At 40.9% G+C, this 27543-nt stretch overlaps 1 protein-coding gene across 1 annotated transcript in view; it reads left to right on the forward strand.

Annotated features, from left to right (window-relative positions):
• LOC108719450 overlaps positions 1-27543 on the forward strand; it is a 128382-nt gene that overhangs the window by 64319 nt on the left and 36520 nt on the right. Inside the window, exons 11-12 of the mRNA XM_041566682.1 lie at positions 25687-25963; positions 26777-26931. Coding sequence (XP_041422616.1) covers positions 25687-25963; positions 26777-26931 — 432 coding nt within the window. The remainder of the gene's footprint in view (positions 1-25686; positions 25964-26776; positions 26932-27543) is intronic.

Consider the following 27543-nt stretch of genomic DNA (forward strand, 5'->3'; position numbering starts at 1 on the left):
ATTCCTGGTTCCTTGTCCTCTGCCTGATTCCTGTGTTCCGGTACCCCTCCTTCAACTATTCTTGTGGATCTCTTGGTTCTGACTTCTGGCCTGTTCCTGGACTTCGATTGTCTAATGCCTGTCCTGCCTTCTGTCCAATTACTGGATTCTGCCTCAGCTTGCTGTTGCCACTAAATTTGGCCTGTATATTCATTTATGCATTTTAACTTATTTTCTTAATAAGTTACATTCACTTTATCATGGTCTCTGTTCTCAGTTCTGCCATTTATCTATCCAGTGTTTATATTTAAAGGACCCACTCTGAAAGGACCCACAGTTCTACAATTAAAAGGGTTGCTGAATAAGTGAAGATCATGAAGATAGGTTCTCCTGCTAGTCAATTCAGCAGGAAAAGGGAACAACATTGGGTTCTCAGGGGACAGCTTACATCGTGCTATACGTTTTTCTAAGGTGAACTGCCTCTTATATATCGTATAAACAATTACATACAATATCTATTACATTATTCTGACATCACACAAAAACTGTATCAGGGTGTCCCTGTCTATCAGCCAATCAGAGCTGAGCGACAAGAGACAGATTTGTCCAGGTGTCCTGAATCTCTCACTCATAATGATGAGGGTTTTTTAATGTTTCTGTGTTGACAGAATGGCTATAATTGTATTTCTTGTATGTATAATTGTATGTTCAAGAAAATAAAACATGAAATGAATCTAAAAATCTTTGTTAAAGGGTCCTCCACCCAAATAGTAATGGAACAGTTAAATATATTGTGGGAAGATTAGTCATTATAATAGTAAAAATATCAGTAGAAATATCCATTAGGGTACAAATCCTTTACTGGAACCTTGTTGGACCCAGGCTCCCCAGCAAACATCCACCTGGTTCAGAAGATGGTGGCCAGAGAGGAAGAACCCAGTAACCAGGACATAGAGGAATAGATGGAAACATAGTAGAGGTGGAACAAACCAGAGGGGTTGGTAATGCTGTGGGTTCTTAAACAAGTAACTCCCCTTCCCAAGTCTAAATGGGTTCCTTTCCTTTCTCTAGGATGAAGCACCTGATTCTCTTGCTTTCTACTGTAGCCATTGGGTGGGTTCCTCTATCCCACCCTCAGAAAGGAGGTAGGTGACTGTGTTTGTCTATCTGCAAATCATAAGAAAGTAATGCTCTTTAACCCCTCTTTTTTTGGGTATCCAGTCTATAGAAACATTGTTCTTACACAACATGTGCTAGCCCTGGCTATGGGCAGCTTCTCCCCAGCTCATTTTTATGGGAAAAAAAGATCCCCCGCTATCTGTCTATAATACTAACATAATAATGTAATCATTACCTGTTGCAAGCATTTTTTTTTTTTTCAACCTTGGCAGTCTCTCCTCATAATTTAAGGGGCCGATTCACTAACTTCGAGTGAAGGATTCGAAGGTAAAAAACTTCAAATTTCGAAGTTTTTTTTGGGCTACTTCGACCATCGAATGCGCTACTTCGACCTTCGACTACAACTACGACTTCGAATCGAAGGATTCGTAGTAAAAATCGTTCGACTATTCGACCATTCGATAGTCGAAGTACTGTCTCTTTAAGAAAAAACTTCGGCCCCCTAGTTCGCCATCTAAAAGCTACCGAAGTCAATGTTAGTCTATGGGGAAGGTCCCCATAGGCTTGGCTAACTTTTTTTGATCGAAGGATATTCCTTCGATCGTTGGATTAAAATCCTTTGAATCGTTCGATTCGAAGGATTTTATCGTTCGATTGAAGGAATTATCCTTCGATCGTTCGATCGAACTATCTGCGCTAAATTCTTCGACTTCGATATTCAAACTCGAAGGATTTTAATTCATAGTCGAATATCGAGGGTTAATTTACCCTCGATATTCGACCCTTAGTGAATCGGCCCCTAAAGCTTTCATCCCTATAACCAGTTTAGTGGCATGTCTCTGTACTCTCTAGAGCTCATTAATATCCTATAGAGGAAAAACTCTTTTCCCACAACTTAATGCCCTAATTATTTAAAGTGGCATTGCCTAGAGCAGTGATCTCCAACCAGTGGCTCCAACCAGTGGCTCATGAGGAACATGAGGTCTTTGATGTTGCTCCCAGTGGCCTCAAATCAGGTGCTAATTTTTGGAAGCTTAGTAACAATGTGTACTGCCAAAAAGACCCACCTCTAGTTTTCCAGGTCACATAGAGGCTACCAGATAACCAACTACAGCCTTTTCATGCTCAAATCTTGGTTCTTTTGTTAACGTTACATTGTCGTAGTGATTCTGCAAGTCTTGGGGTGTGAGGAGCCACTTACGGAACACAACAAAACTTTTCAGGGACCTCTTATCTTGGAGAAGGTCAACAATATTCTGGTTGACAATAGACAAGTCCACTGGTCTAACCAATCAGATTTCAGTATTCCGTAGAGCACAACCAAATACAGTAAAAACCTAGGGGTCTTTATAATGATGTTGAGCTTCACTCTGCAATACATTTACACCAAGATCACACACATCAATGGAATTAGAGAACTGCTGGGAGGATTGGACTGCATGAGCACCCGTAGTTCTTGTGTTGTATCCGAGTTGTTTTGGGAGAAATGCTCTTACCATCTACTGTCTATAAGTAAACTGTGACAGGGGGTTGAGGCAGGAGATGGTGGAGCAGTGGAGAGGTTAGGGTTTGCTTTGCAGTCATTATTTATTCATTGTAGGCCAGGACACAAAACAATAAGAGCTTCCTGAAAATATTCAAAATTTACCAGAGTCAGTTTATTTCCACCCCTAGTAACTTCTCCCCTTGCCTTGTGGCAGGAGTGTCCCTTTAACTCACGGTCATGACATGTCCTATTATGGTTAGATACACTTGCTGGTCTTCTTACCCTACAAACCTGGGCCTCCTCCCATACAGAATGATATAATTTCTGCAGTACCACCCAGATTGGACTGTAACATCTGTCAACCAGTAACTATAACCTAGTCCAACTGCTACACCTTCTCACATGTTGTGTTTCCATTTCTTAAATTCCAGGCCCCAGTTTTAAGTTGGACCTGGTTACATTTAAGGTATTACCTTAGTGTTATTTAGGTAACACAATGGCACTTTCACATTCCAATGGCATGGCCCATAGTCCATTATGAACATTTAGGGGGCACTCCCAGGACATAAACCATATGGGTTCAAGTTTATCAGCCTTCAGTCTTGTAGTCTCAGGAAAGCATGAACCAGTACAACTGCCTCGGATTTCTTTCTAAAGGTAGAACAGAGTGATGTGGATATACAAGTGTACAACTCCTTGCAGAGGTATTGAAGGATGGGTCTCCAGGATCTCTCAACACATTCACCCTCACACTTGAGTTCCAGTGGTTCTTAACCAGCCATGGTAGTTTATTATTGAATAAAGTAATACTTTCATTTTAAACCACTGGGACCCAAGCAGTCCCCATTCTCTGTCAGTGACTGGAGAACAACAGCAATTTACCCTTTATGGATGAAGGATTTATTGACGTGTGAGACATCTGGGGTCATTCACCAACAATGAGCAAATTTGCCCATGTGGAATAACCCATGGCAACCAATCAAATTGTTGCATTCATTGTTGTACCTGCAGCTGACCGAAGAAAGCCACTCACTGAATGGTTGCTATAGGTTACTGCCCATGGGCAAATTTGCCCAGTGTTGATAAATGAGCCCAATCATGTTTTTGGCCATGGAATTGCCCACTGCAGCCGCAGGTATGGGAGCCAGTAAACCTTTTGGCAGATGAAGCAGGAGCAGGGGTGACTAATCTTTTAAAAAGGATTAGGAAGTTCATTTTAACAGTTCAGCTACATTAGCAGGACTCTGATATAATTTAATGACTATGTTATGAATTTTCCAGGCAATCTGGCCAGACGAGGAGAAGCCACACAAAGCTCCTATTGGTATTTTATGCACGCTGGATTAGCCATTGATGGTATAAATCACACGGATTATAACCTAAACTCATGTGCCCACACTGAGTATGAGTATAAACCTTGGTGGCGCCTGGATCTGAAGAGAAGATACAAGATTGGGAAGGTGGTCATAGTGAATAGGATGGACTGTTGCAGTGAGAGGCTGTTAGGAGCCGAGGTCCGTGTTGGAAATTCAGGAGATCATAATAAGAACCCAATGTGAGTTCCTTTCAGCTCTATTATCTGTGGGAATTATGTTTGTGGCCTTTGCATTTGGTTTTGGTTACAAAGTTCTACTTTTTATAACCACAAGATACGACACAATAACATGAAGGTACAGTCACAGTCACAGTGAGGAAAGTGCAATTTTGAGTGCAATCACCATGTTTTTTCCCCACATTGCACTGCTTTTTCCCAGAATCCGCTAGTCATTGGGGGTGATCTCATGATGCTGCACCTACACAATTCCAAAATGGACCCAGCCGTGCCTGCATCTCATTGCAAATTTGGCATAGTTGAATATTTTGGTGTCGAATATTTTGGAAGTTTGTCTGGCATCATTTCATGTCTACCCCTAATTCTCTACCCCCTAAATACAATCGATCCATCAAATAAAAATTGTTCGATCGAACGATTTTAATCGATCGATCAAAGGATTTTTATTAGATCAGAAAAAACTTAGAAAAGTACTAGGGAAGGTCCCCATAGGCTAACATTGCACCTCGGTAGGTTAAAAGTGGCGAAGTATGAAGTCGAAGTATTTTTTAAAGAGACACTACTTCGATTATGGTCGAATAGTCGAACGATTTTTAGTTTGAATCGTTCGAATCGAAGTTGAAGGTCGTAGTAGCCTATTTGATGGTCAAAGTACCCAAAAAAAACCTTCGGAATTTGAATTTATTTTCATTTGAATCCTTCACTTGAGCTTAGTAAATGTACCCCATAATGTATAACATAATAATAATTTAACACAAAAAAAAAACAAAAAAAAGATAAAACAAAAAAAACAAATAGTCCCCTAATTGCAGCTGGGCCCAAATCAACAGTGACTTATTTATTCATTCTTTCTTAGCTCATCATTTAACGCAGAGAACAATAATGCATCTTTTTCATAGGCCAACCAAGGCATCCAGATTTTATCATATGCCTCCTAGTGATGGGCGAATTTGGGGCGTTATGAAAAAAATTCCCGAATTTCCTGCGAAACTATGAGAAATTAGCGAAATGGCTCCGGCGTCTCGTTTTTGATGCCGAGGTCCGTTTTAGACGCCGGCGTCCATTATATTTTTTTGAAGCCTGCGAATTTTCGTGCCGGTTTCACAAATTTATCCGCCGGCGCCAAATTGCGGGAATTTGCCGCAAATTCGTGATGCCAAATAAATTGCCTCCATATCATTCTGTAACATATGACTAAGCTTCTCATTAGTAGCTATGTAGATTATCTTAGCTTTCAAAGACCGAAAAGGTAAAGTTCTTTTTTTTCCCAATTGCTAGCAATAATCAGTCTAGCTGCCATAAGAATATATTGACTAAGTTTATATTAGAGAGGTGTTTTGTTTTATTTCCTAGCAACATAATCACAGGATCCTTCCCAAAACTAATGTGCAGTATTCTAGAGGGAAGTTTAGATACAGAGTCCCAGTATCGTGATGCAATTTTGGATTCCCACCATATATGGGCCATACAGTATATAGGAAAAAAGTTTCCTAGACAGTCCAGGAGGAAAATCATAATTATTCATTAACGGGCTTAAAAGCGAAGGAAACAAATTAAAATTTTGCTTTTTTGCCAAAAATATAACATATCTATCGTTAAAGGTGACAATTTTATAAAGTGCCTGAACGGTCTCTTATACATCCATAATATTTGATGAATTGAATACGGGTAGAGTAAGTCATTTTCAATCTGAACCCATAAAGGGGCCAAGGGGCCAGCAGGTACAGGAACCCATTGGGCTATCCTGGCTGCCTGATAATACTTTTTAACATTTGGGACTGAAAGACCACCATTTTTTTATGTAAATATATAATTTGTCTTGATATACGTGGATATTTATTTTGCCATATAAAGTTGTTTATATAAGCTTGCAGGTTCCTTAGGTCCTTTAATGGGACTCTTATTGGCAAAGTTCCAAACAAATATAACATTTTTGGCATCAGTACCATCTTAATACAATGGATCCTCCCAATCCAGGACAAATGATGTTTGTACAATTGTTGTAAGCTCTGCCTTAAGCTTTTAATCATGGGAATAAAATTAATTCTATATACAGTAGTAAGGATAAACAGTTGGTCAATTTCACTCCCAAATATTGCAGACTCTCAGACATTTTAAACCCAAAGTTAAGCTCTATTAGCTTCACAGTATGCTTTGGAATATTGCAAGGCAGCATCTCTGATTTATCTGTATTAACAGTGAGCCCTGAAACTTTTGCAAAAATCCTCAATATCTCCATCAAATTTGGCAAAGACACCAAGGGTCTAGTCAAGTTTACTAATAAATTGTCTTAGTAACATCTACATTATTCTTAATGGCCTTTGCCAATGGTTCCATTGCCAAATCAAACAGTGCTGGTGATAATGGGCATCCCTGTCTAGTCCCATGCTGTACCCCGATAGCTTCCAAATGGGTAGTAACAGGGAGATTAAGTTTAGCAGTGAGAGAGTTCTAATATACCTTAAGTGTGTTAATAAGAGTAGGGCCAACATTTAGCGTTTCTAAATAAATATTGCCATCTCAGTGTATCAAATGCCTTTTCAATGTCCAGTACCAACAGACACAAAGGTGTTTTTGATCTATTTGCATAAGTTACCAAGTTAATGATCTTCCGTATATTATCCGGCGCTTGTCAACCCGGAATAAAACCAACCTGGTCCTTATGAATAATATTGGTCAAGACTTTATTCAATCCAGAAGATAATATTGAGGCCAACATTTTTATATCAACATTAAGCAATGATAATGGTCTAAAAATTTTTGGGGCCAATATATACTTGCTTGTTTTTGGTATGATTCTTGCTTCAATCATCTCTGGTGGAACACAATTCCCCTTCACAATATGCTGATACAGGTTATATATGTGTGGGTATACTTGATCTTGGAATTTCTTGTAATATAATGACAAAAAACCCCTGCCTACTTTCAAAGACTTAATAGTTTCCTTTATTTCTGAATAAGAAATATCTGAGTCCGATATATTCTTCATTTCCTGTGAGAATGGGATTGAGGCAAACTTACTTAAGAAATCATGCCTTTCTTCAGGTTTCCTTTTCTCCCCTAATGAGTGTAACTGCTTATAATACATTTCAAACATCGCGGCTATTTTGTCTGGATTGGATGAAATTCAAACATCGGCAAGTCTGATCTTACTAATTGCAGATATACATTGACCTGCTCTCAACAAGTTGGCCAACATTTTTCCAGGTTTATTGGCAAATTTATAAAATGTAAAATTTATTTTCCTGATTTTGCCTTCTCTGCTCCTTCTATTTGACATGCCATTAATTTCTTCTTCACTTCCTCAATTAATTTCCTATTACCTATTGTAGGATGATGTCTATTGGTCTGTTCTAGCCTTGCAAGCTCTGCTTCCAATCTATATTGTATTTGTATCCTTTCTTTTTTCCTCTTAGAGGCATACTTAATATTTCACTTTTAGAGGAACTTTTTTATAAGACCCAAAGGTAGAGTGAAACTCATCCCTAATAGCTGAGACTTGTGCCTGAGAGCAAGATGGTGAGACTGGAGATGGCCCATTGCACATTTATACATGGGAAACTGAAATTACAATGCTGGTGACAGCAATTCATTGGTAACTGGAAGTAGCCCCATTTCAAGGGAGGATCTGATAGATTTGGAAATACAGATGAATGGAGGGCACACCTTATTCAAAAAATACAAGAGAAAACAATGCAGTGGGAGGTGCAAAATAACCTTTAGGTCACCCCTACAGAGCAACCAAATATAGTACATGCAAACAGTCAGGTCTGCACACTCAAATACAAATCTTGAGACTCAGGTGGTAAGATTGAAATATGTTTTACTAGTTAAAAAAGAAAAACAAGCAAACAAAAAAGCATAATGTTTGACAAAAACAGAAAACATTTCACATAATGCTAATATACATACCACCCTTAAGGTACAAGCAAGGCAGAAAAGAGGACTACAAGGAGCGAATACACCTGCCAAAATGAGAATAACCCCAACGTTTCGGCAAATAGCCTTTGTCAAGGGGATTCTGAATCCCCTTGACAAAGGCTATTTGCCGAAACGTTGGGGTTATTCTCATTTTGGCAGGTGTATTCGCTCCTTGTAGTCCTCTTTTCTGCCTTGCTTGTACCTTAAGGGTGGTATGTATATTAGCATTATGTGAAATGTTTTCTGTTTTTGTCAAACATTATGCTTTTTTGTTTGCTTGTTTTTCTTTTTTAACTAGTAAAACATATTTCAATCTTACCACCTGAGTCTCAAGATTTGTATTTGAGTGTGCAGACCTGACTGTTTGCAGGATCTGATAGATTTCCCTGGGGCTTGTCTATATATACTTAATGCATGTCCGTGTTACAATGACTTTACCTCTAGTTCTTGTGTCTGTTTCCCCAGATGTGGCAAAGTCACTGACGTCTCAGAAGCCACCATTACTCTGTGCTGTAACGGGATGGAGGGCCGATATGTGAGTGTTGTGATTCCAGGGAAGGTGCAATATCTCACACTCTGTGAAGTGGAGGTTTATGGGTACAAACCTAATAATAAGAAAGGTAGGTTTTCCTAATAATCATATATTGGTTGACTATGAAGATTTTCATTCATCCAGGTCATGGTATATCTAGTATAGGTAAATCTATAACAACTGACTTGCTGAGTAATCATTGAAGACGTTTCACTACTAATCCGAGCAGCTTCTTCAGTACAACTGACTGGTGTGAGAAGTTCTTGGCTCTTCCACTAATTCAATCACAATGGCACATTGTAACTCTTCAAAGAGGTGACATCTGAAGAAATTCACAGAGGTGTTGATTCTGTGTAGTTTCTGTGATGGAATTATCCAATGTGTCATGCAACTCCTAGATACAGCTGTTACTTGTGAGAGTTGCATGAATGGATGTGTGAAGTGTTCTGAATCCGCCGGGGTACAGATGTTAGAACAGCATTGTATGTAGCAGACAGGTAGCACACATCCGAGAACTTCCCACATCAGTTGAACTGAAGAAGCTGCTCGGATGAGTAGTGAAACGTCTTCAATGATCACTCAGCAAGTCCAGTTGTTTTTAGATTTACCTATACTACATACATTGGTTGGGAATTAATCTTCTGGTACCTGTGAGATTTTGCTTAATATCTGCCTTTGACTAGGGTGTTGGACTTGGGTGTCTAGAGCCTATCGGGGATGCCACAACAGGGACCCCAGAAATGTGGTCAAAAAATAAACCGTCTGAATAAGGTCAATTGGTGATCAGGGCCCTGTTATGATTGTTATCTCTAACCCAGAACAAACCCCAAGTCCCGGTCGTGTCTCAGTTTTCTGCCTTTAACAGCCACCTTTGGCTTGGGGAGGAGCCCTCCACTACTGTGTGCCGCCAGGTCTTAGCATGAGAGGAACAGGGGGAGAGTTCTGGGCAGGCAAGGGAACTGCACATAGTACAGGAATAGAGGATAAGAAGCGTAAACAAGGGATGGGCCGGGTCAATAACAAGGATCAGACAATATGGTACCAAATCAGGAACAGAAGCGTAGTGGAGGTCACAGGCCAGGGTCAGGACAGGTAGAGAAACAAGCAGAGGGTCAAACACAGATATCAATAATAATAATCACACCCAGGAACTAGCAAGCAGAACTTATATTGGGCAATGATTCAGTGCAGGGCAGGGGTCTTTATAGGCAGCCTAATGGCTTCCACTGATCACATGGGACCAGATGCCTAATGGCTTCCACTGATCACATGGGACAGGATGGGCCAGATAGATAACAGCTGAACAAAGCTCTGCCCTACTTGCAATTACAAGTATAGCAATGGGAGTGAACCCGGGCCTGAGCTGTCTGCTCACATAGACAATGCTAAGTCAGACATGTCAGAAACATCAGGTCCCCCGTTCAACTCCAGGTAGGATATTACAGGCTCCTTACACATAAAAAAAAACTTGGTGGTTAGGGCTCCCTACAAGTTAATAAAAATTGGTGCCAGCGCCCCCTCCACATTAAAAAGAGACATTGGTGCCCGGGTATCCTAACAAATTTAAAAAAACCATTGGTGGCCAGTGCCAGAACCAATAAGGTTAATTGGTAGCCAAGGGTTTAAAATAAAATAAGAATTGTGGTGTAACCCTTTGTTGGTACACTCACGATGGCAGGTGTCCTGAGCCTCTTTGCATGGAAGATACTTGGTTTTAAGAGCATTATGTCCACCTCATGGGCACTGAGGAATTTAATTCCAGGGGGATTCCACCGGGAACAAGGAACACACAAGTCTGCAGTAAAACAAATGTAAAATTTATATAGAACTGTAATGAAAGAAACCGCGCAGCCTAATACAAATAACACGTCTGCACTAGGGACATGGAGACCCTTCTAACCCACTAGTAGATATCCCGCTGACAGTCCTTTTATAATTACAGTTCCAATCAACTTCGGAAGGGAATTAATAACTGCACAGTTCTGTTCAATTCAAAACTCCCCTCCCCAAGAGCTCCTATGTCCCCAGGTAGCACTACATGACCAAAAGTACCTCTTCTTTTGGACATTTAGTAACTGCTCCCACAACCTGTCCTCATACAGGGGCCCCACAAGTGTAACCTTGCCAATATCCTGCCTTGGGTGGTTCACTCACTGTGATGTTCTCAGAGGTAGTCACACTGGAGATTATAGGCAGCCAATCTCAACAGTGGCACCTTTCAACACCTAGCAGCTTCTATGGCTGCAGACTTCTGATCCAGATCTGCACAGCATACAACAGGAGCCTGTCTGCACTCCTTAACAGTCTCACTATCACTGGTTCTAGCTGGATGCTGCAGCCGGGGCGCTTTAGCATTCCTGGCCACCCCTTGCATTTGGCTCCAAACCCAGGTTCTTCCTGGATTCTCTTCTATTTCCTCAAACGTCCAGTGAGGCTTCCAGGCAATCGGTCACTTCCCTGCCTGTAACTGGGCTTGATGATCTCATAGGCAGAAGACTTGCTTTCTTAGCTCGGCTTCTTGTTTCTTCTCTGGTGAGGTTTTTCATTCCTTTCCGGCTTGGCTTCTTCATTCTTTTAGAGCATGGCTTCTTAATTTTTCTCCCTCCCGGCTTCTTTATTCTTTTCAGGTGCGACTTCTTCCTTCTTTTGGCTTTTGGATTGGCTGCTTTGTTCTTTTTTGGTGCGGCTTGTTCATTCTTTTCCAGGACAACTTTTTTGTTCTTCTCCAAGGCTTCTTTTCTGGAGCAGCTTCTTCAGCAACAGTGCCGGGCCCCCTTAAACCCAGAAATGCCCCGGGTCTGAGATGACTATCAGCCCTGGGCCCACCTGATGCAAGGCCTGGTCCCACCAACCCGGTCCAACTGGGCTAGGATCAATATTTCCATCTCTATTTTAGTCTTGTACTATTTAAAGAACCAACAAAGGGAAAAATAATTTCAAAATTACAAAAATGTTGTGATTAAAGAGCCCTGTGAGAAGCCCTGGTGGTCTAGTGGGGTGGCGTGGACACACGTCATGCTGTCCGTGGGAACGCCCGGAGCTCTTATCTTCAGCCTCTCTTCATTATGGTGCATGCATCTGGTCTCTTCCGGGTTTACATGCTACGGCACACAACATAATTGTGCTTTGGGGAAAAGTTTGAATATTTAAAGGGTCTTAGCCAGTGAGTAACTATTCATTAGTTCTTGCGTGTTACTGATCTGTTCCTGGCCCTGCCTGTCCAGATTTTGTCTAGCCTGCAGCTTGTCCTGTCCATTGCTTGTTTATTGAGTACTATTTTGGATCCTGCTTTCTACTACTGGTTTGTTTGACCCGACATGTGACCTTGACTATTTTCATCCAAATCTGTACTGCCTCTCTTGATTGGTATCGACCAATCAGATGATGATGATGATTGTTCTTCGCTCCAGTTACGATGTTTGGTTCCCTTGCCTGCCCAGAACTCTCTTCCTGGTTCTTTGGGACTCCGTTCGTAACAAGCCCATAGTAACCAAAATGCGCAAATTAAATGTTTATATCACTCCTGCACAAATTTATGCTAAAAAAAGTTTCTTTAATATTAAAACCTGTACTAACCCCCTTATAGTTAATCCTGATGTGCCTGATAAACTTCCCAGCTGTCTTACCCAACTCAAAACCAACACCAACCACAAAGGTTTTGTTTTGCGATGATGTCCCTTGCTTACAAGGAGAATATACTGACATGTATATTTATTAAGCAGCTTTTAAGGACATTCCATTGTTGTTCTCTGTTTAATGCTGTGAAAAGTCTTTCCCAGTTAATATGTAGCAGATATGCCCTTATACTGGCAAAGTTTGTATGTCTAAAATGTAGTGTTTTAGTTACTCCCTTATAAATTTGTCTTTGCAACCAAATCTCAAAGGAGACCATGGATAACGCTTCACTCATAACAATAACTTAACCTAGTTGTGAACAGCTCATAAAACTCACTCTTTTATGAGCTCTAATCTTCCAGTTTCTGCAGGGGTGTGATCTACGCCATGTCTCAGCAGGGGAGGGGCCATGAAATTCAGATAGAAGTAACTACAGTATCTATACATATGTACAGTATCTGGTATTTACCACCAGAGGGAGCAAGAAAGGGTCAGTGACTCATTACAAGATAACTGTTCTCTACCACGCTAAGGGTAGTGTTGATATGATAAATAATTGCCTTCACTTGTTTTGGGACAAATTAAGTCATTTCATTATGCATCTTAATCCATTGTGCATTTTCTTGCCGTTTATTGCTTTTGCCTTGATACTTTCAGTTTGTAACCCGCCATACTTCTTTTCCCTATGTTATGCCCAATAGGGTTTTCACAATAAAGAGAAAGACGGGTATGAATATAGGGGTGGGCATGACTCTAAGGGTGGGTGTGAATCTAGGGGCAAGTGTAGAGCTAGATGTGGTTCTATTATTTTTGTTTTTTGTTTTTTGCAGTTAATGTGGCAAGACTAGGAGAAGCCACACAAAGCTCTGATTGGGTAGATAGGGGCGCTAGATTGGCCATTGATGGCTTCAAAAACACAAATTACTCCCATGGCTCATGTGCCCAAACTGAGAAGAACAATCCGGCATGGTGGAGGCTGGACCTGAAGGATCAGTATAAGGTTGTGACTGTGCTTATTGTGAACAGGATGGATGAACACAGCAAGCGCCTGTTGGGTGCCGAGATTCATCTTGGAAATTCAACAGATAATAACAACACAGTGTGAGTTCCAGATATTGATTTTAGAATACAATTGACTTGGTGACAACTGATGAGCCCTGGAACTGCTGCCATTCCTCAGCTGTATGTATGTAAACTGGCAGTAATTACAGGTTCCTCTAGCATCATTGTGAGCACCCGCCACTGTTCAATAGGAATGGTACATTGGCCCTCCATGCAAGTGAAATTGGCATCGAGTCCATGCTATGAACACTATAAATATAACCAATTCCTAAGCCCCCCATAGCTTGGTGGAGAAGAGCACTTTAACCAACTGTATAAACACAATTGTAAAGTGCTCTTTTGCAGAGAAGGGAAACGTTGCTACTTATGGGCAATTTTAGAGTCTTTGTCTCCACTAGTGAAACCTGCTGAGTTGTCCCCCTTAGATTCCATTAAATGGGAGGGGTTCTCCAGTTTGAACTAATGCTGTCAGGTCACATTGTATTTGGAGATAAAACGTAGCACCACAACAGGGCTTTAAATGGCCATCTTCTCTGTTTATAAAAATTTTAATTGGGTTGTGGTAATAAATCACTTCCCCTCCACGTTGCATTACCACACCACCCATGAGTGCCTATTCCAACAGGCTGGGTCTTCTAATGCCAAGTTAAACCACTAATAAAAACTGTTACATGTCTGTCTGTCCTCCAGATGTGGTACCATCACTGATGTCTCCAAAGCCTCCATCACTGTGTCCTGCAAGGGAATATTGGGTCGATACATCACTGTGGTCATTCCGGGGCGAGAAGAATATCTCACACTCTGCGAGGTGGAAGTTTATGTGGAGCAAAAAGGTTTGCTAACTAATCTGACATAACTTAAGTTAAAGGGGAATGATCAAGCAACGCGAGTCCTGTCTCTCTTCATTTTTCTCCAGGAGTTGGGTGTCAGATTTTTACTGACATATCTAATACAGCCCTTGGGAAGAGGGGGCTCCATTTCCCAACAGATGTATCAGAGCTCACTCAAATAACTGCAACTGATTCCAAGACAAACAAAAATCTAACAAATTAACTGACTTTCGTACAAATACCACACATAAAAGACAGGATTTCTGGAGATTTTAAAAGAATGTGCTCTTATACATCTTCTAGGCAAAAGGAGCCCGTAAAGCAGGGGTGTCCAAACTTTTGGCTCGCCGGGCCACATTGGAAAAAGAAAAAGTATCAGGGGGCCACTCATGAAAGTTTGATTTGTAAAAGTAAAGGAAATACACAGAAAAGAACTACAATGCCAGTTGGATAACAAGATGGGGCTATACACTAGAATATGGGAAACCTGGATAATAAATAGATTTATTATTATTATATTATTATTACTAACTGGGCAATGGGCAGAGTCCCCCCTCCTCCTATTTCCTCGGGAACCAAGCGCTTCAAGCTGGGCCGCATTCATATGCATCCTGGGCCGAATGTGGCCCTCGGGCCGCAGTTTGGACACCGCTGCCGTAAAGGCTGTACTCCAACTCGTGCATGAAGAGTAGGGTTGCCACCTCTCCCCTGTAGTAACTCTGGGTGAGGCCATGATGTAGAGTGTATGGGACAATTATGTGGTATGGCAGGCCAATGACATGTCAGGGGCGGCCCAATGACATGGGGGCGGACCTATGATGTGGCGATTGGCCAAATTAGGTAAACTCCATGCCTTGCCAAGTATTCCTATATTGTCATCAAATTTCTGCCATGTCCACTGTTTGAGTGAATTTACCATGTATTTACCATGCACCAGGAGGTCCCGACTACTTCAGTTAATTCACATTCCTCCTTCTATATAATGTGTGGCCTCCACACAAAAGAACATGAGCCAAATATCAGTTTCACCCACTTCACCATTATTAGTCCATTCCATTTAGAATGGAATGAACTTGTTTTTGACCTCATACATTTTCTGCAAGTCTAGCTTGGTTCACCGATTTGCACTACCTGTGTCCAGGCCTAGGGAGGCAAAAATCTGGGGCAGCACCCCCCACTGACCACACCTTCATTGGGGACTGGGCAGGGTATTTGACAGCCATTTGAATCTCCCAGGAACCAGTGGAAGTGATTGTGCTGTAGGAGGGGGTGCAAGTGGCAGGAGGGGGCAATAGCAGCAGCCGGGGGGCAAGTTGGTGCCTGGGGCACACAAATGTTAAATTCAGCCCTGCCTGTGTCTCTGTGTTGTTATTTAACACATCCCAAACCATGATTCATGATGCCAAAATATGTGAGTGTTTCCAGAAACTGTGTGGGATTTCAGAGAGATCGGAGACATTCCAGGGTGTAACTGAGCATGACTGGGGGCTAATCTGGTCATGGCCTAAACTGTATCTTTTTATGTTTTGAGGTGGATAACTGGCAACAGTCTCTCTAAGGTAGGTTGAAATTACAGACAGAGTCAGTTTTCCTGGATGGGTGCCACTCTAACAGCCCTATAATATGGTTTTTGCAGTGAATCTGGCAAAACTGGGAGAAGCCACACAAAGTTCTGATTTGGATTCACAGGGGGCTCAATTGGCCATTGATGGTGTAAAACACACAGACAACTCTCAAGGCTCATGTTCCCACACTGAAAATGATAATCCAGCATGGTGGCGTCTTGACCTGAAGGTGAGATACAAGGTGGAGACAGTGGTCATAAGGAACAGGATGGATTCACACAGGGAGCGCCTCTTAGGGGCTGAGATCCGTGTTGGAGATTCAGTGAATAATAACAACCCAATGTGAGTTTTATACATTTCGTTATTGTTTATATGTGTGGGTTATCTCTGGGTATCATGTTGTTGCAGAATATAAAAAAATATGTATCCCATCAAAATGTTAAGAAAATGGGTGGTTTCTCTCTGTGCATTATGTGAAATGGTTCATAATTGATCAGCCATCTATCTGAAGCAACATGTTATTGACCTACTACTACTACTCTCTGTTCAGTTTTCTGAGTGTGGGTTGAATTTAGGGTTCTGCTGCTCTCCAGACACGGCATAACTTCATGAGACTGTGTCTCTTGGCTGGCCCTCAGGAGTTAAATGGTATCCAAACTAAATCGTGGACATCTGTAGTTCCTAAATCAGGAAACCACATTTACTAAAGAATGATAAAGATACTTTTCTTGGTACAGTTGACTTAGAGCAGATCATAGGCTTATGAAATCAATGTTATCACCTTAACAAATTATCTCACCTCCTGGTATCCTGCCCCCAGTATAACAGCATCTCCCAGTTTGCCTCCGAGGGATTTCATACAATCCAATGGGCCCTACCCACTGTGGCCCCTTCTGTCTGATTCTATCACCTCAGGTTCTACAGCAATTCCATCCCCTGTCTGGAGTAAAGCCCAAAAAGTTAGGACAATATCATCCCTCTCTAAGGCCAATAGAAACACATTCACCCCACAACATACAAAACGTGCTTGACCTTTAATTTGGTTAGGTCATTTCTTGGTGACTTCTCATATTTATATATATTAAAGTAGGAGGTACATTATCTGCCATATAAAAAATGAAATGAAAATCAGTAGCAGATGTTCATAAGGTTATTTATAACAAGATAATAGTAATATAAATTATATCAATGCTTTTCTCCCAAGATGCAGCACCATCACTAACATCTCACAAGCCAACATCACTCTGTGCTGTAATGGGATGGAGGGTCGCTATGTGAGTGTGGTTATTCCCAATCGCAAGGAATATCTCACACTCTGTGAGGTGGAGGTTTTTGGGGATGAATATGCAGATGAGAAAGGTAAGGCCTCTTGTAGTGACTTGGTAGTTAGCCCTCAAACTTATTTCAATGTTTTCTGTGCCAATAGGGAACCTCTAGTGTGCAGGGGGGGCGGCCTTCAAATCCAAAAAGACATTTTTTTAACAATGAACACAATGATATTTTTAACAACCCAACATTAAGGCCAACGTTATTGGAGTCATTGGTTTAGAACCTATGGATTTGATCAAGAATACTTCGGTGAGAGATGTGTTCACCTTAATCACAAGGTTGTGTCTTTCTTAGTAAACACACGGAACTATATTTGATATGTGAGCTGACGCCTTGTGTAATGGCATTTCTTTCATTTTGGGAGATCTATGGCTTCAGCAGAGAATAGTTGGGACATACAGTTAAACACTATTTTGTAATCCGATAGTTTAAACTATTCAAAATAGCATGATTCATTTCCCAGTCATTGTTCATATGGATACAGTCTAAAAACATTTATGTATACATTTTGTCATATTCTATATAACATGTAGGAGCAACTGTCAATGATGCTGAAATGACTCATCTCTTTATTCACCCCCGTGCCCACAACAATAACGACAACTTGACTTGGTGGCAACTGGACCTTAGGAAGAGGTACATGGTAAAATCAGTGATCATAGCCAGCAGCGAGAGTCAAAGCAAAAGCCTTATGGAATTCAAGATCCATGTTGGAGATTCAGCAGATATAATCAGCCCAGTGTGAGTCCCTCATTGAATTCCTTCTCTCTCTGTGTGTTCTTTGTGTAGGTAAGTCCCACCTGTAGAGTGTCAACAGCAACACCCTGTGACCTCTTCCTTGTCAATGACTGTTCATGGGCAGAGAAATAATAATCAAACTCATTGGATATATATAGTTTTAAGTAAATGTTATTGTAACTTATACAATACTGAGCCAGTTGGTTAGTGTCCACACTCCCTGCAAGACCCATCTCAGCAGAATTAGTTTCAGTAAAAAGACATAAGGGCAGGTAACCTCTAAGCACAGGTAACACACAGTAAGATTATCCTGGCACAAGTGGCTATAACTGCTAAAAGAAAGATATATATATATAAAACAAGGGAAAGTTGTGCTCACCACTAGTTTTTAAAACCATTAGGCGGGGGTGCAATGAGGGTGTGACCACAAAATAAATAGACACAAACACAAGAGTCCTCTGCACTCAACCCATTATTAATATATTTAAGACAGAGACATTTTGTGCTACTGCTACTAAAAAATGCCTTACCCTTTAAACAAAACAGGGATTGTTTGTCCATATATTGCAATATATTTAAGCTGAACAACTACGTCACAGTCATCCCATATCTGGCCAGTCCTACGCTTAATTTTCATCTGATTCATTAAGAATTCAATTGCTTATTCCTTATTATTAACAATACCTCGGTTCCATTGGTCCTGAGTTTACCAAAGATTTGTCCATAAACCTTTTTATAGATTTGTTAAATCTTTTCCTGGAGCACATGATACTAAATTGTGCAGAACTATAAGTTCCATGCAGGATGCGGCCACTTTACAGAGTTATTTGGCTAAGTTGGAAAACTGGTGTTAGGAATGGTATCCCAAACCCTAAGGTCCTGGTTGCGGCTCAGCCTTCCACCTTTAACAGCCGCCTTTCACTTCGGGAGTAGCACTCCACTGCTCGGTGCCACCACGGTTGAGAGTTCTGGGCAGGCAAGGGAACTGTTCGTTGTTCAGGAATGGAGAACAAGAAGTATAGTCTATAGTAGACTATACTATAGTATATAGTATACTATAGTATAGTATATAAATGGCAGTGTGTTGGGAGTTTCCTTAAATGAGAAGGATCTTGGGGTTTTTTGTAGATAACACGTTGTCTAATTCTGGGCAGTGTCATTCTGTGGCTACTAAAGCAAATAAAGTTCTTGTATAAAAAAGGGCTTTAACTCAAGGGATGAAACATAATTGTGTCTCTTTATAGGTCCCTGGTGAGGCCTCATCTGGAGTATGGGGGCAGTTTTGGACTCCAGTCCTTAAGAGGGATATAAATGAGCTGGAGAGAGTGCAGAGACTAAGTGCAACTAAACTGGTTAGAGGGAGGGAAGAGTTAAATTATGAGGGGAGACTGACAAGGTTGGGGTTGTTTTCTCTGGGGGAAAAAAGGCGCTTGTGAGGGGACATGATTAGACTTTACAAGTACATTAGAGGACATTATAGACAAATAGCAGGGGACCTTTTTACCCATAAAGAGAATCACGTACCAGAGGCCTCCCCTTCAGACTAGAGGAAAAGAAGTTTCATTTAAAGGAACAGAGTAGGGGGTTCATCACAGTGAGGACAGTGAGGTTGGGGAATGCACTGCCGGGTGATGATTCAGTTAATGACTATAAGAGGGACTTGGATGATTTCTTGAACAAGCAGAATATCCAACGATATAGTGATACTAAACTCTATAGTTAGTGTATGAGAATGTGAGTGTATGGAGGGGTCAGTGTATGTGTGTATGGATGTTGAGTTTCATTTGGAGGGGTTGAAATTGATGGACATTGGTCTTTTTTTCAACCAGATTTAACTATGTAACATTTTGCTTTAAAAACTGTCCATTAGTTTGAGCCATTGCCTGTTTACAGCTTCCACTGATCTGTCAGTTCTTAAGGACTTTGTTAAAAATTCTACCGAGACTCACCACCCTATCAGCCACACAATTGCCTATTTAATCTCCTTCGCCCTTGACTACGCTCATTCTCCGTTTGAAACTTCAGCAATGGAATATATTCAAGACAGATTTGGGTTACTGATTTATTTAGCCTTGCACCTCTCCTGCTGGACAATCTTACTTTTTGTAAAGAAAAATGATATAGGTCTCCTGTCTTGTATAGACTATAGAGGCCTCAACAAAATTGCAGTAGAAAACATCCCTCATTGCCTCTAATATTTTGTATGCTTTGTCCTCAAAATTTGTGCACACACATACGAGCGCACAGTTTAGAGGGAACCTTGGTGATATCTGCTGGAAAGGGTGTCACAACCCATCACCATTCAATTGTGGTTATGGCCAATACTCTCTTATCTTGTTCTCAGGATTTTCTGCTTTCCAAATGCCCCTGCTGCCAGCAATAATCTTGCTCTCATGGCAGCCATCTGGAGTGCCACAAAAATCAACTTAAAGAAATCTAGCTCAGAAAAAGAATTGCTGACAGCAAAGGCAAAGCTTCTCCTCAGTACTCTATTGGGGACTGGGTGCCAAATCCATTGGGCCTTTCCATATCCTTGAGATCCAGATCCAGATATATATATATATCGGCAGTAGAGTCATGTACACTGTCATGGTCCCAGCAAATATCAATGAGGCTGTAAAGTACATACATACAGGAAGCAGAGGCCTACACAAGGACACTACACTATAGTCAACATGTTGGCCCTTGCCGTGTAGACTGTATTTAATTTTGATCCCTATGCTCAAAGGGAGTTGAACGCTCCACCACATATCCTGTACAATTACAGAGGATTCCATTCACTGTAGACATCATCTTTATGCAAAACAATACCCGTATCTGAGGTTCCCCGATTTTTCCCCTTGCATACAGGACTGAACCAACTTAAAGCTCTCCATACAAGGGTTTGGAGAACCAGATATCCATCCAAAAACCCAATGCCCCAATAAAAGAACTCTAGAGCTACCAATTAAGATGTTTGTGTTTTACTGTTTATATTCATATTATCATATTTGATTTTATTTGCCTTCAACTAGAGATGAGGGGAGGGCACAACCAACAGATAGCCTCTTGACCTCACCTCCAGACATGATAACTCATGGAGAAACACATTAACATGTCCAGTTTCTAGAGTTTTCAGACCCTTGGTTATACCTCCCTTCTCCCGCCCAAAATAAAAGATGATATGCCTTTTGGTCCCACCCAGGGACCCAAGCAGGTCCCCCTTTCAACCAAAAGGTCATTTCACACAACACAAAATTTCTCGACTGTCCAAAAAAAGGAAGTGGAAAATGGCTCTCACTAATTAGGCTAAAATGAAATGTAGTTTTACTAATTTCTCTCACACAACATACCCAAAATATATGGGCAAAACCAAAGTCCAAAGTCCAAAGGTGTGTCCATCCTGATCCACAGGCATGTCAAGTTCCAGCCCCATGAAAAATTTTGGATAGTTATAAATGTGTATTTATGCTTAGGTAAAAACATTTAAAGCTTTTTTGGGTACACCAGAAAGAAGTTATCAGAAGATATCAGTACCTGACAGGTTTTCGAGAATACTTTCCTCTTTTGAGAAAATGGAATAGTCTTAGAATATAAGGTTTTTTTTTACCTTTTAATTCAAGATTTCTTGTAGGCTTTAAAAAGGTTATTTTTTCTGACATTTCGCCAGAAATCCCATCCACATGGACATCGCCAATTTACCGCAAATTCAGTAAAGTGCGAATTTTACTGAACTTTACCTCTTTTGCCAGTGTTGACTTCACCATCTCAGACAAGGCAAACTGCTAAAATGAAGCTAGATCCTCCTCAGTCGTATGTCAGTTATATCAAATCCTGTCTGCTGGAAATGCATTAAATTTGTAAAAAAAAGCTGGTGACTTTTCCTTTTTTTAAGAGGGATTGCCTGCAAAATTCCTAACTATTAAACTTTTGTAGGGTTAACATTTTTCCCAGATATTTGAGGGACATGGAACATTTGTTTTAGGGTGGGCTCATGTGTAGGTCATTAGAGGATCTTTTTTGTCTTTATTCAGGTTCCTTGGACATTTGTAATAAAAAGTGGCCACGTCAAGCATTTTCACCAACATCTTAAATAAAAACCTCTATATGACTTTAATGAGCCCGCCCTATTCGTAAGAGATCTAACAAAGTTTCGCTAGGCAGAATTGATGGCTAGCGTAATTTCACATTTAAATGCTCGCACTGCCGAAATAACGTTTGCAAAAAGTTGCCATCGTTCTGTGCCCAGGACGCAACTTCGCATTTTAGTGAATTAGCCTAGTGGTAACAAATTTTCATCTGGTGAAGTGGCACGAAGTGTGGCGAAGCATTCGCTGGCGACCATTCGCCCTTTAGTGAATCTGCCCCTTTGAGAGGTTCAAGTCAATGGAGTCTTTCTATTTTCATGGAGTTAGTTTCCAGAGAGATACCCAGTTTATTTGGGATTGTCTAAAGAGCCCATTTTGTAAGATTTGTAAATGCCAACAAATCTTAAATTATAGCACCTAGATCGATTCTCAAGATCGTCTACTTTCAAGAAAAGTTATTGTACATTTTATTTCAAAAACTCAATTTTTCAAAGGGCTTTGTTGGAATCATCAATAGTCTCAATACTCTATTCAATAACTGGGTTTATTAATCTGGCCACTTCAGCTACAATCATTGAATATTTTTCACAAATCAGCTTTTTGTGATATCATTTTTTGTTTGCCCAAAAATAGAGGCGTCAGATTCTATCTGTTTAGGGTTTTTTAAATCTGAGAGTATATCAGGAGTAATATTCTTTTTTGCATAAGCTATAGAAAAAACAGGGAGGTGAGCCTAAAAACTAATGAAAACAAGGTATCAGTTCAAAAGTACAATGCACTTTGCTACTAAAGTGGGACAACAAAAAAATGGTGAGAAGAATATTATGAGGTTTGAACCAGCACAAAACCTTTAAAGAAAGTTCAAATCCAGGTTGAAAACAACAAGTAGAACTGATGACACTAGATGGCAAACGTGACCAACGGTAGCCAAGAAGTACCCTCTTCAGCTCAATAATTAACACAGGACCACATTGCCCGTCTTTGCCGCCATAAAGGACTTCCTAAAAGCCACAGGCTGGGCTCTCCTCCACACTGTGCCCTCACTCAGCACTCCACTTGAGATGGATCATAGCCAGTAAGTGCGAGACTCCACCCTCACTTTTGCAGAAATTCACAGTAATATTATCGGGTCATGGCAGATTAAAATTGCTGTTTTAGCAGTTGGCCAGCAGAGCTCTCCATGCCTCCATTTGCAGGTAGTCTGAGCCTAGTCTTGATGGTATTACATCAAGAATGCCAGGGATAATAAATGACTGAAATATTTGTGGTTTCCAGGGAAGTTTCCAGTTCTAGACCCTACTGTTGTATTGGCAAATGTTTCATGACTGGTTTTAGGATCAAGATGAATTCTTCACTCATGTATCTGCAAAAGTTATTGTAGGTACTTCACAGCCAGGCTTTGATAAAGGGCTGGCTCCACACTCTTAGGCTGGCTGTAGACGCAAAGATACTGTTGTACGAAACGTTTTTCATACTGTACCATGGCAATCCATCATTCAGTCCATCGGACAGGTTAAAATATTTATATTGGCTACCAATAATATCTCTGCATGTATTGACTATCTAATTATATCAATGGGTGATTGTCACTACTATTTGGTAGCAGATTGTTCATCGAACAAAGAATAAAATTGGCACATCTATGGCCAACTAAAGGGCTGTAGCTCATGCATCACAGTGAGAGTTTTATGGACAATTCCCAGCTCTGCAGGAGAACTGCAATTCACTTTTAATTGCCCCTCCATAGACTAACTGTAACAGTGGTCATGGGATCATGGCAGTGTTCCTCCAAGAGGTGGAGAAGGATTTTATAGGTTTCACACTTGTTCTACACGCTATGCATCCATTTAACATTTAGCCTATACAGTCTAACACAATAAAGGTTTAATCAAGACTGTAAATAATATTTTTTCATATTTCTTTAAGTTATTCAAGACAACGTACTGGTTATTATGTCGGTGTGGTTGTTCCCCGTTCCTTGGAGAATCTCTGGCTCCGTGAAGTGAAAATCTATGGGGAGAAAAGACATGATTATAAAGGTAAGGGCAGTCAGTGCTGGAATGGGAATTCAAAGCTTCCCACAAGGAATCACCAGCACAAGGAACCAACCCTCACAGCACCAGGCCCCTGCCATTAATATTTATATACACACTAAGGGGGCAGATTTATCAAGGGTCGAAGTGAATTGGAGGGAATTTTCGAAGTAAAAAAATTCAAAATTCGAAGTAATTATTTGGATACTTCAACCATCGAATAGGATACTACGACTTCGATTCAAAGTAAAATCGTTAGAATATTCGACCATTGGATAATCAATGTACTGTCTCTTTAAAAAAACTTCAGCTTCAATACTTCGCCAAATTAAACCTGCCGAAGTGCTGTGTTAGCCTATGGGGACCTTCTACAGCATTTTTCTACGTTTGTTTGAAGTCGTAGTAAAATCGTACGATCCTATGATAAAATCGTTTGAATCTATCGAATTTTGAAGTATTTTTTACTTCGAAATTCGACCCTTGATAAATCTGCCCCACAATGTTCCATTTAATACACGCTGCCTGATGTTCTGCCCAATGGAATTACATGTCCAAAACACAAAAAGTTGATTATATAACCCCCATAGACAATACTGACCATCATCAAAAGTACATTATAAACAAATTAAAAGCAGATAGATGTATTCATATCCATAAATCACAATAAAAAATCAGTTCTCCTTTAAACACTTTCAAAAATCAATGGGGAAATATACTTCACAATCATGTGCCGCGCTGCTACTGGTTGCTCTGTTTACTAAACCTCAAAAACAGTTCTCATCACCCTTTTGGGAAGTACTTTTTTTCTTTTCATTTAAGGACATGAATAAATGTATCTCCTTTATACATGTTTATAATGAACTTTTGATAATGGTCAATAAGTTATTGTCCGTGGGGGCTGGGGGTATATAATCAACTCTATGAACTCGATTGTGGTTTGACATAATAATATGAGTCCCCCATTTCACAGAGTGAGGTGATTCTGAGAAGTACACTGTAAGGTATACTACTCAATGGAATCCATACAGCCTTGAGGGTGTCACCTGGTGATTAGTAATTCCATGCTGTCCCCTTGAGTTCTAAACCCCTACCCTACACACTCCTACTATGGGCTATAAAAGGGACTAGTCTTGTGCTCCATCTCTTCAACTTTCACTGAGGTCATCTCCTTGCCTTAGGGCACTTCCTCCTCTGAGGATTCCTGCCATTATCAAACCTCCTCTATAGAGTGGAGTCCTAAGATGTCAAAACGTGAGATGCTCCTTTGTTTTACATACTAGGGCAGGGATCCCCAACCTTTTTCACCCATGAGCAACATTCAGATTTAAAAAGAGTTGGGGAGCAACACAAGCAGGGAAACCGTTCCTGGGCAGTGCCAAATAAGGGCTGTGATTGGCTATTGGTAGCCCCTATGTGGACTCTTCATCTACAGGAGGCTTTATTTGACAGTACACCTGGTTTTTATGCAACCAAAACTTGCCACCAAGTCTGGAATTAAAAAATAATCACCTGCTTTGAGGCCACTGAGAGCAACATCCAAGGGGTTGGAGAGCAACATGTTGCTCACGAGCTACTGGTTGGGGATCACTGTACTAGGGTATATCCATAATTCCCATGGACCAATAGAGATCTTTTCCTTTCCATATGAAGTGTACACACAAGAGGATACCTCACAGTGGGGAAAGGATTAAGCTTTATTCCTCCAATAATAGTGATTCTATCCATACCAATGCTTCGGCACAGACATCCATTTATAACAAACCTTGTCCATTTGGCCCCCGTCTAAGACTGAATTATTTGATTATTTAGTTGATCTCAAGCAAATCTCCACTTACCACTTTCCATGATCATTTTCTAGGAGTCAATATAGCCAGACAAGGAGAGGCCGTGCAAAGCTCCACTTACCTTTCTATATACCCTGCCAAGTTAGCAATTGATGGCAATATACAGACTGATTTTTCCATTCACCCCTGTACCCACACTAATAATGACAATCCGGCTTGGTGGAGACTGGATCTGAAGGCGAGGTATGAAGTAGAGTTTGTGGTCATATGGAACAGGATGGATGAACACAGCGAGCGCTTGTTAGGAGCTGAGATTCGTATTGGAAATTCACCAGATAATACCAACCCAGTGTGAGTCCCAAACATCTGCTTTATCTTTCTCTGTATTGTCTGTAAGTAGAAAAGTCTGTGCTAAATCAAGGAGACATTTCTAGGCCTAATGACTATTCATGGGGACATAAGCAACACGTTCATTGGGCGGCCATCTGTCAAATGTGTTCCAATAGAATCAGAGAATGGCTATTGTCTCCACCCCAACTTCTCACAGGTATCATACATGTACTAACAGATTGGCCATTGATCAACTCATTGACCTCTCAGCCCAGGCAACACAGTTAGAAAGCTTTATGCATAGCCATGGAGACCCTAGTGAAATATGTTGAGGTTCAACTGAAATAAAAAGATATAATTTTGATGCAACATTTCAGTTATCCCTTTAACAGCTATGCCATATATTATATATAAAATGACACAATGGCATATATTTATACTACAGAGCAGAACTACCCAATATTTCTATGGCCTCTTCCAGTTATCCATGTGAGTCTGGTTAATTATAAAGCTATGGTGTTATAGTGAGAAGTCTAAGGAGATCCTGGACATACTAGAGGCCATAAACTCTTAAAAGGGCACAGGGGACACCAAGAAAAGCACAAGAAGTACATAAGGGTTAACCTGTAATCCATCAATATTGCAAAATACCAGATGTCTTAAAATGGCCATACATGCTCAGAATTTTCTTCTCTCTACGTTATTCAGCACAGTGCCATGAAAGATGTCTCTACCCAGTGGATAGTTGGAGCAGGTGGAAATAACTGCATTTATTAAAGATACTATTCTTTGCAGTTGGCCATTTTTTCATATTGTTTCTGGCTACTTCCCCAGGTGTGATCGCATCACTGACATCTCCCAATTCACCATCACTCTGTACTGCAAGGGGGTGGAGGGTCGCTACGTGAGTGTGATTATTCCTTGGCGCCAGGAACAGCTCACACTGTGTGAAGTGGAGGTTTATGGGGAGAAGCTTTCCTATCACACAGGTAAGTCGCTAGGTAGGAAGGTGATGCTACTAGAGATAACCGACCAGCACCATCATGGAGATGCACCAATAGAAATAAATAGACTGAGGGACACAATAGTTCTTGCAGCTAAATCCAGGAACCGTTGATTCACAGTCAGATCTCAGGAACTTCATCAATATCCGCTCACTCACTCATCCGCTCACTCATCCGCTCACTCACTCATCCATTCACTCATCCTCAGGACAGTACAAGGTATCACAAAACTGTGCTGCCTCCCTGCATCTCACCCTCCTAGTACTGTGTTTCCACAGGGGCCCTCTTGGTCTAATGGGCATCCAGTCAAAGTTGCCACACACTTAGTTGCCCCATTGTCAGTAAAAGCCCTGACCCTGTAACTGTGTCCCAGTAACTGAGAAAGGGAGACACTGCACTGCTGCTCACCATCCCAACATCTCCCTCATAGCACCACTCACACTCACCTCTAACAGCACCACTCACACTCACCTGTAACTCACACTCAGATCATGTACAGACAGATTATATGGGATTTTATTACTGGTTCAGCTCAGTCAGACCCTTCTATTAACCCTAGTCGTGCTGGTTCCAGGCTAACACTACACTCTCATTCTG

Source organism: Xenopus laevis, chromosome 6L, assembly GCF_017654675.1.
Source record: "Xenopus laevis strain J_2021 chromosome 6L, Xenopus_laevis_v10.1, whole genome shotgun sequence".
Taxonomy (NCBI): domain Eukaryota; kingdom Metazoa; phylum Chordata; class Amphibia; order Anura; family Pipidae; genus Xenopus; species Xenopus laevis.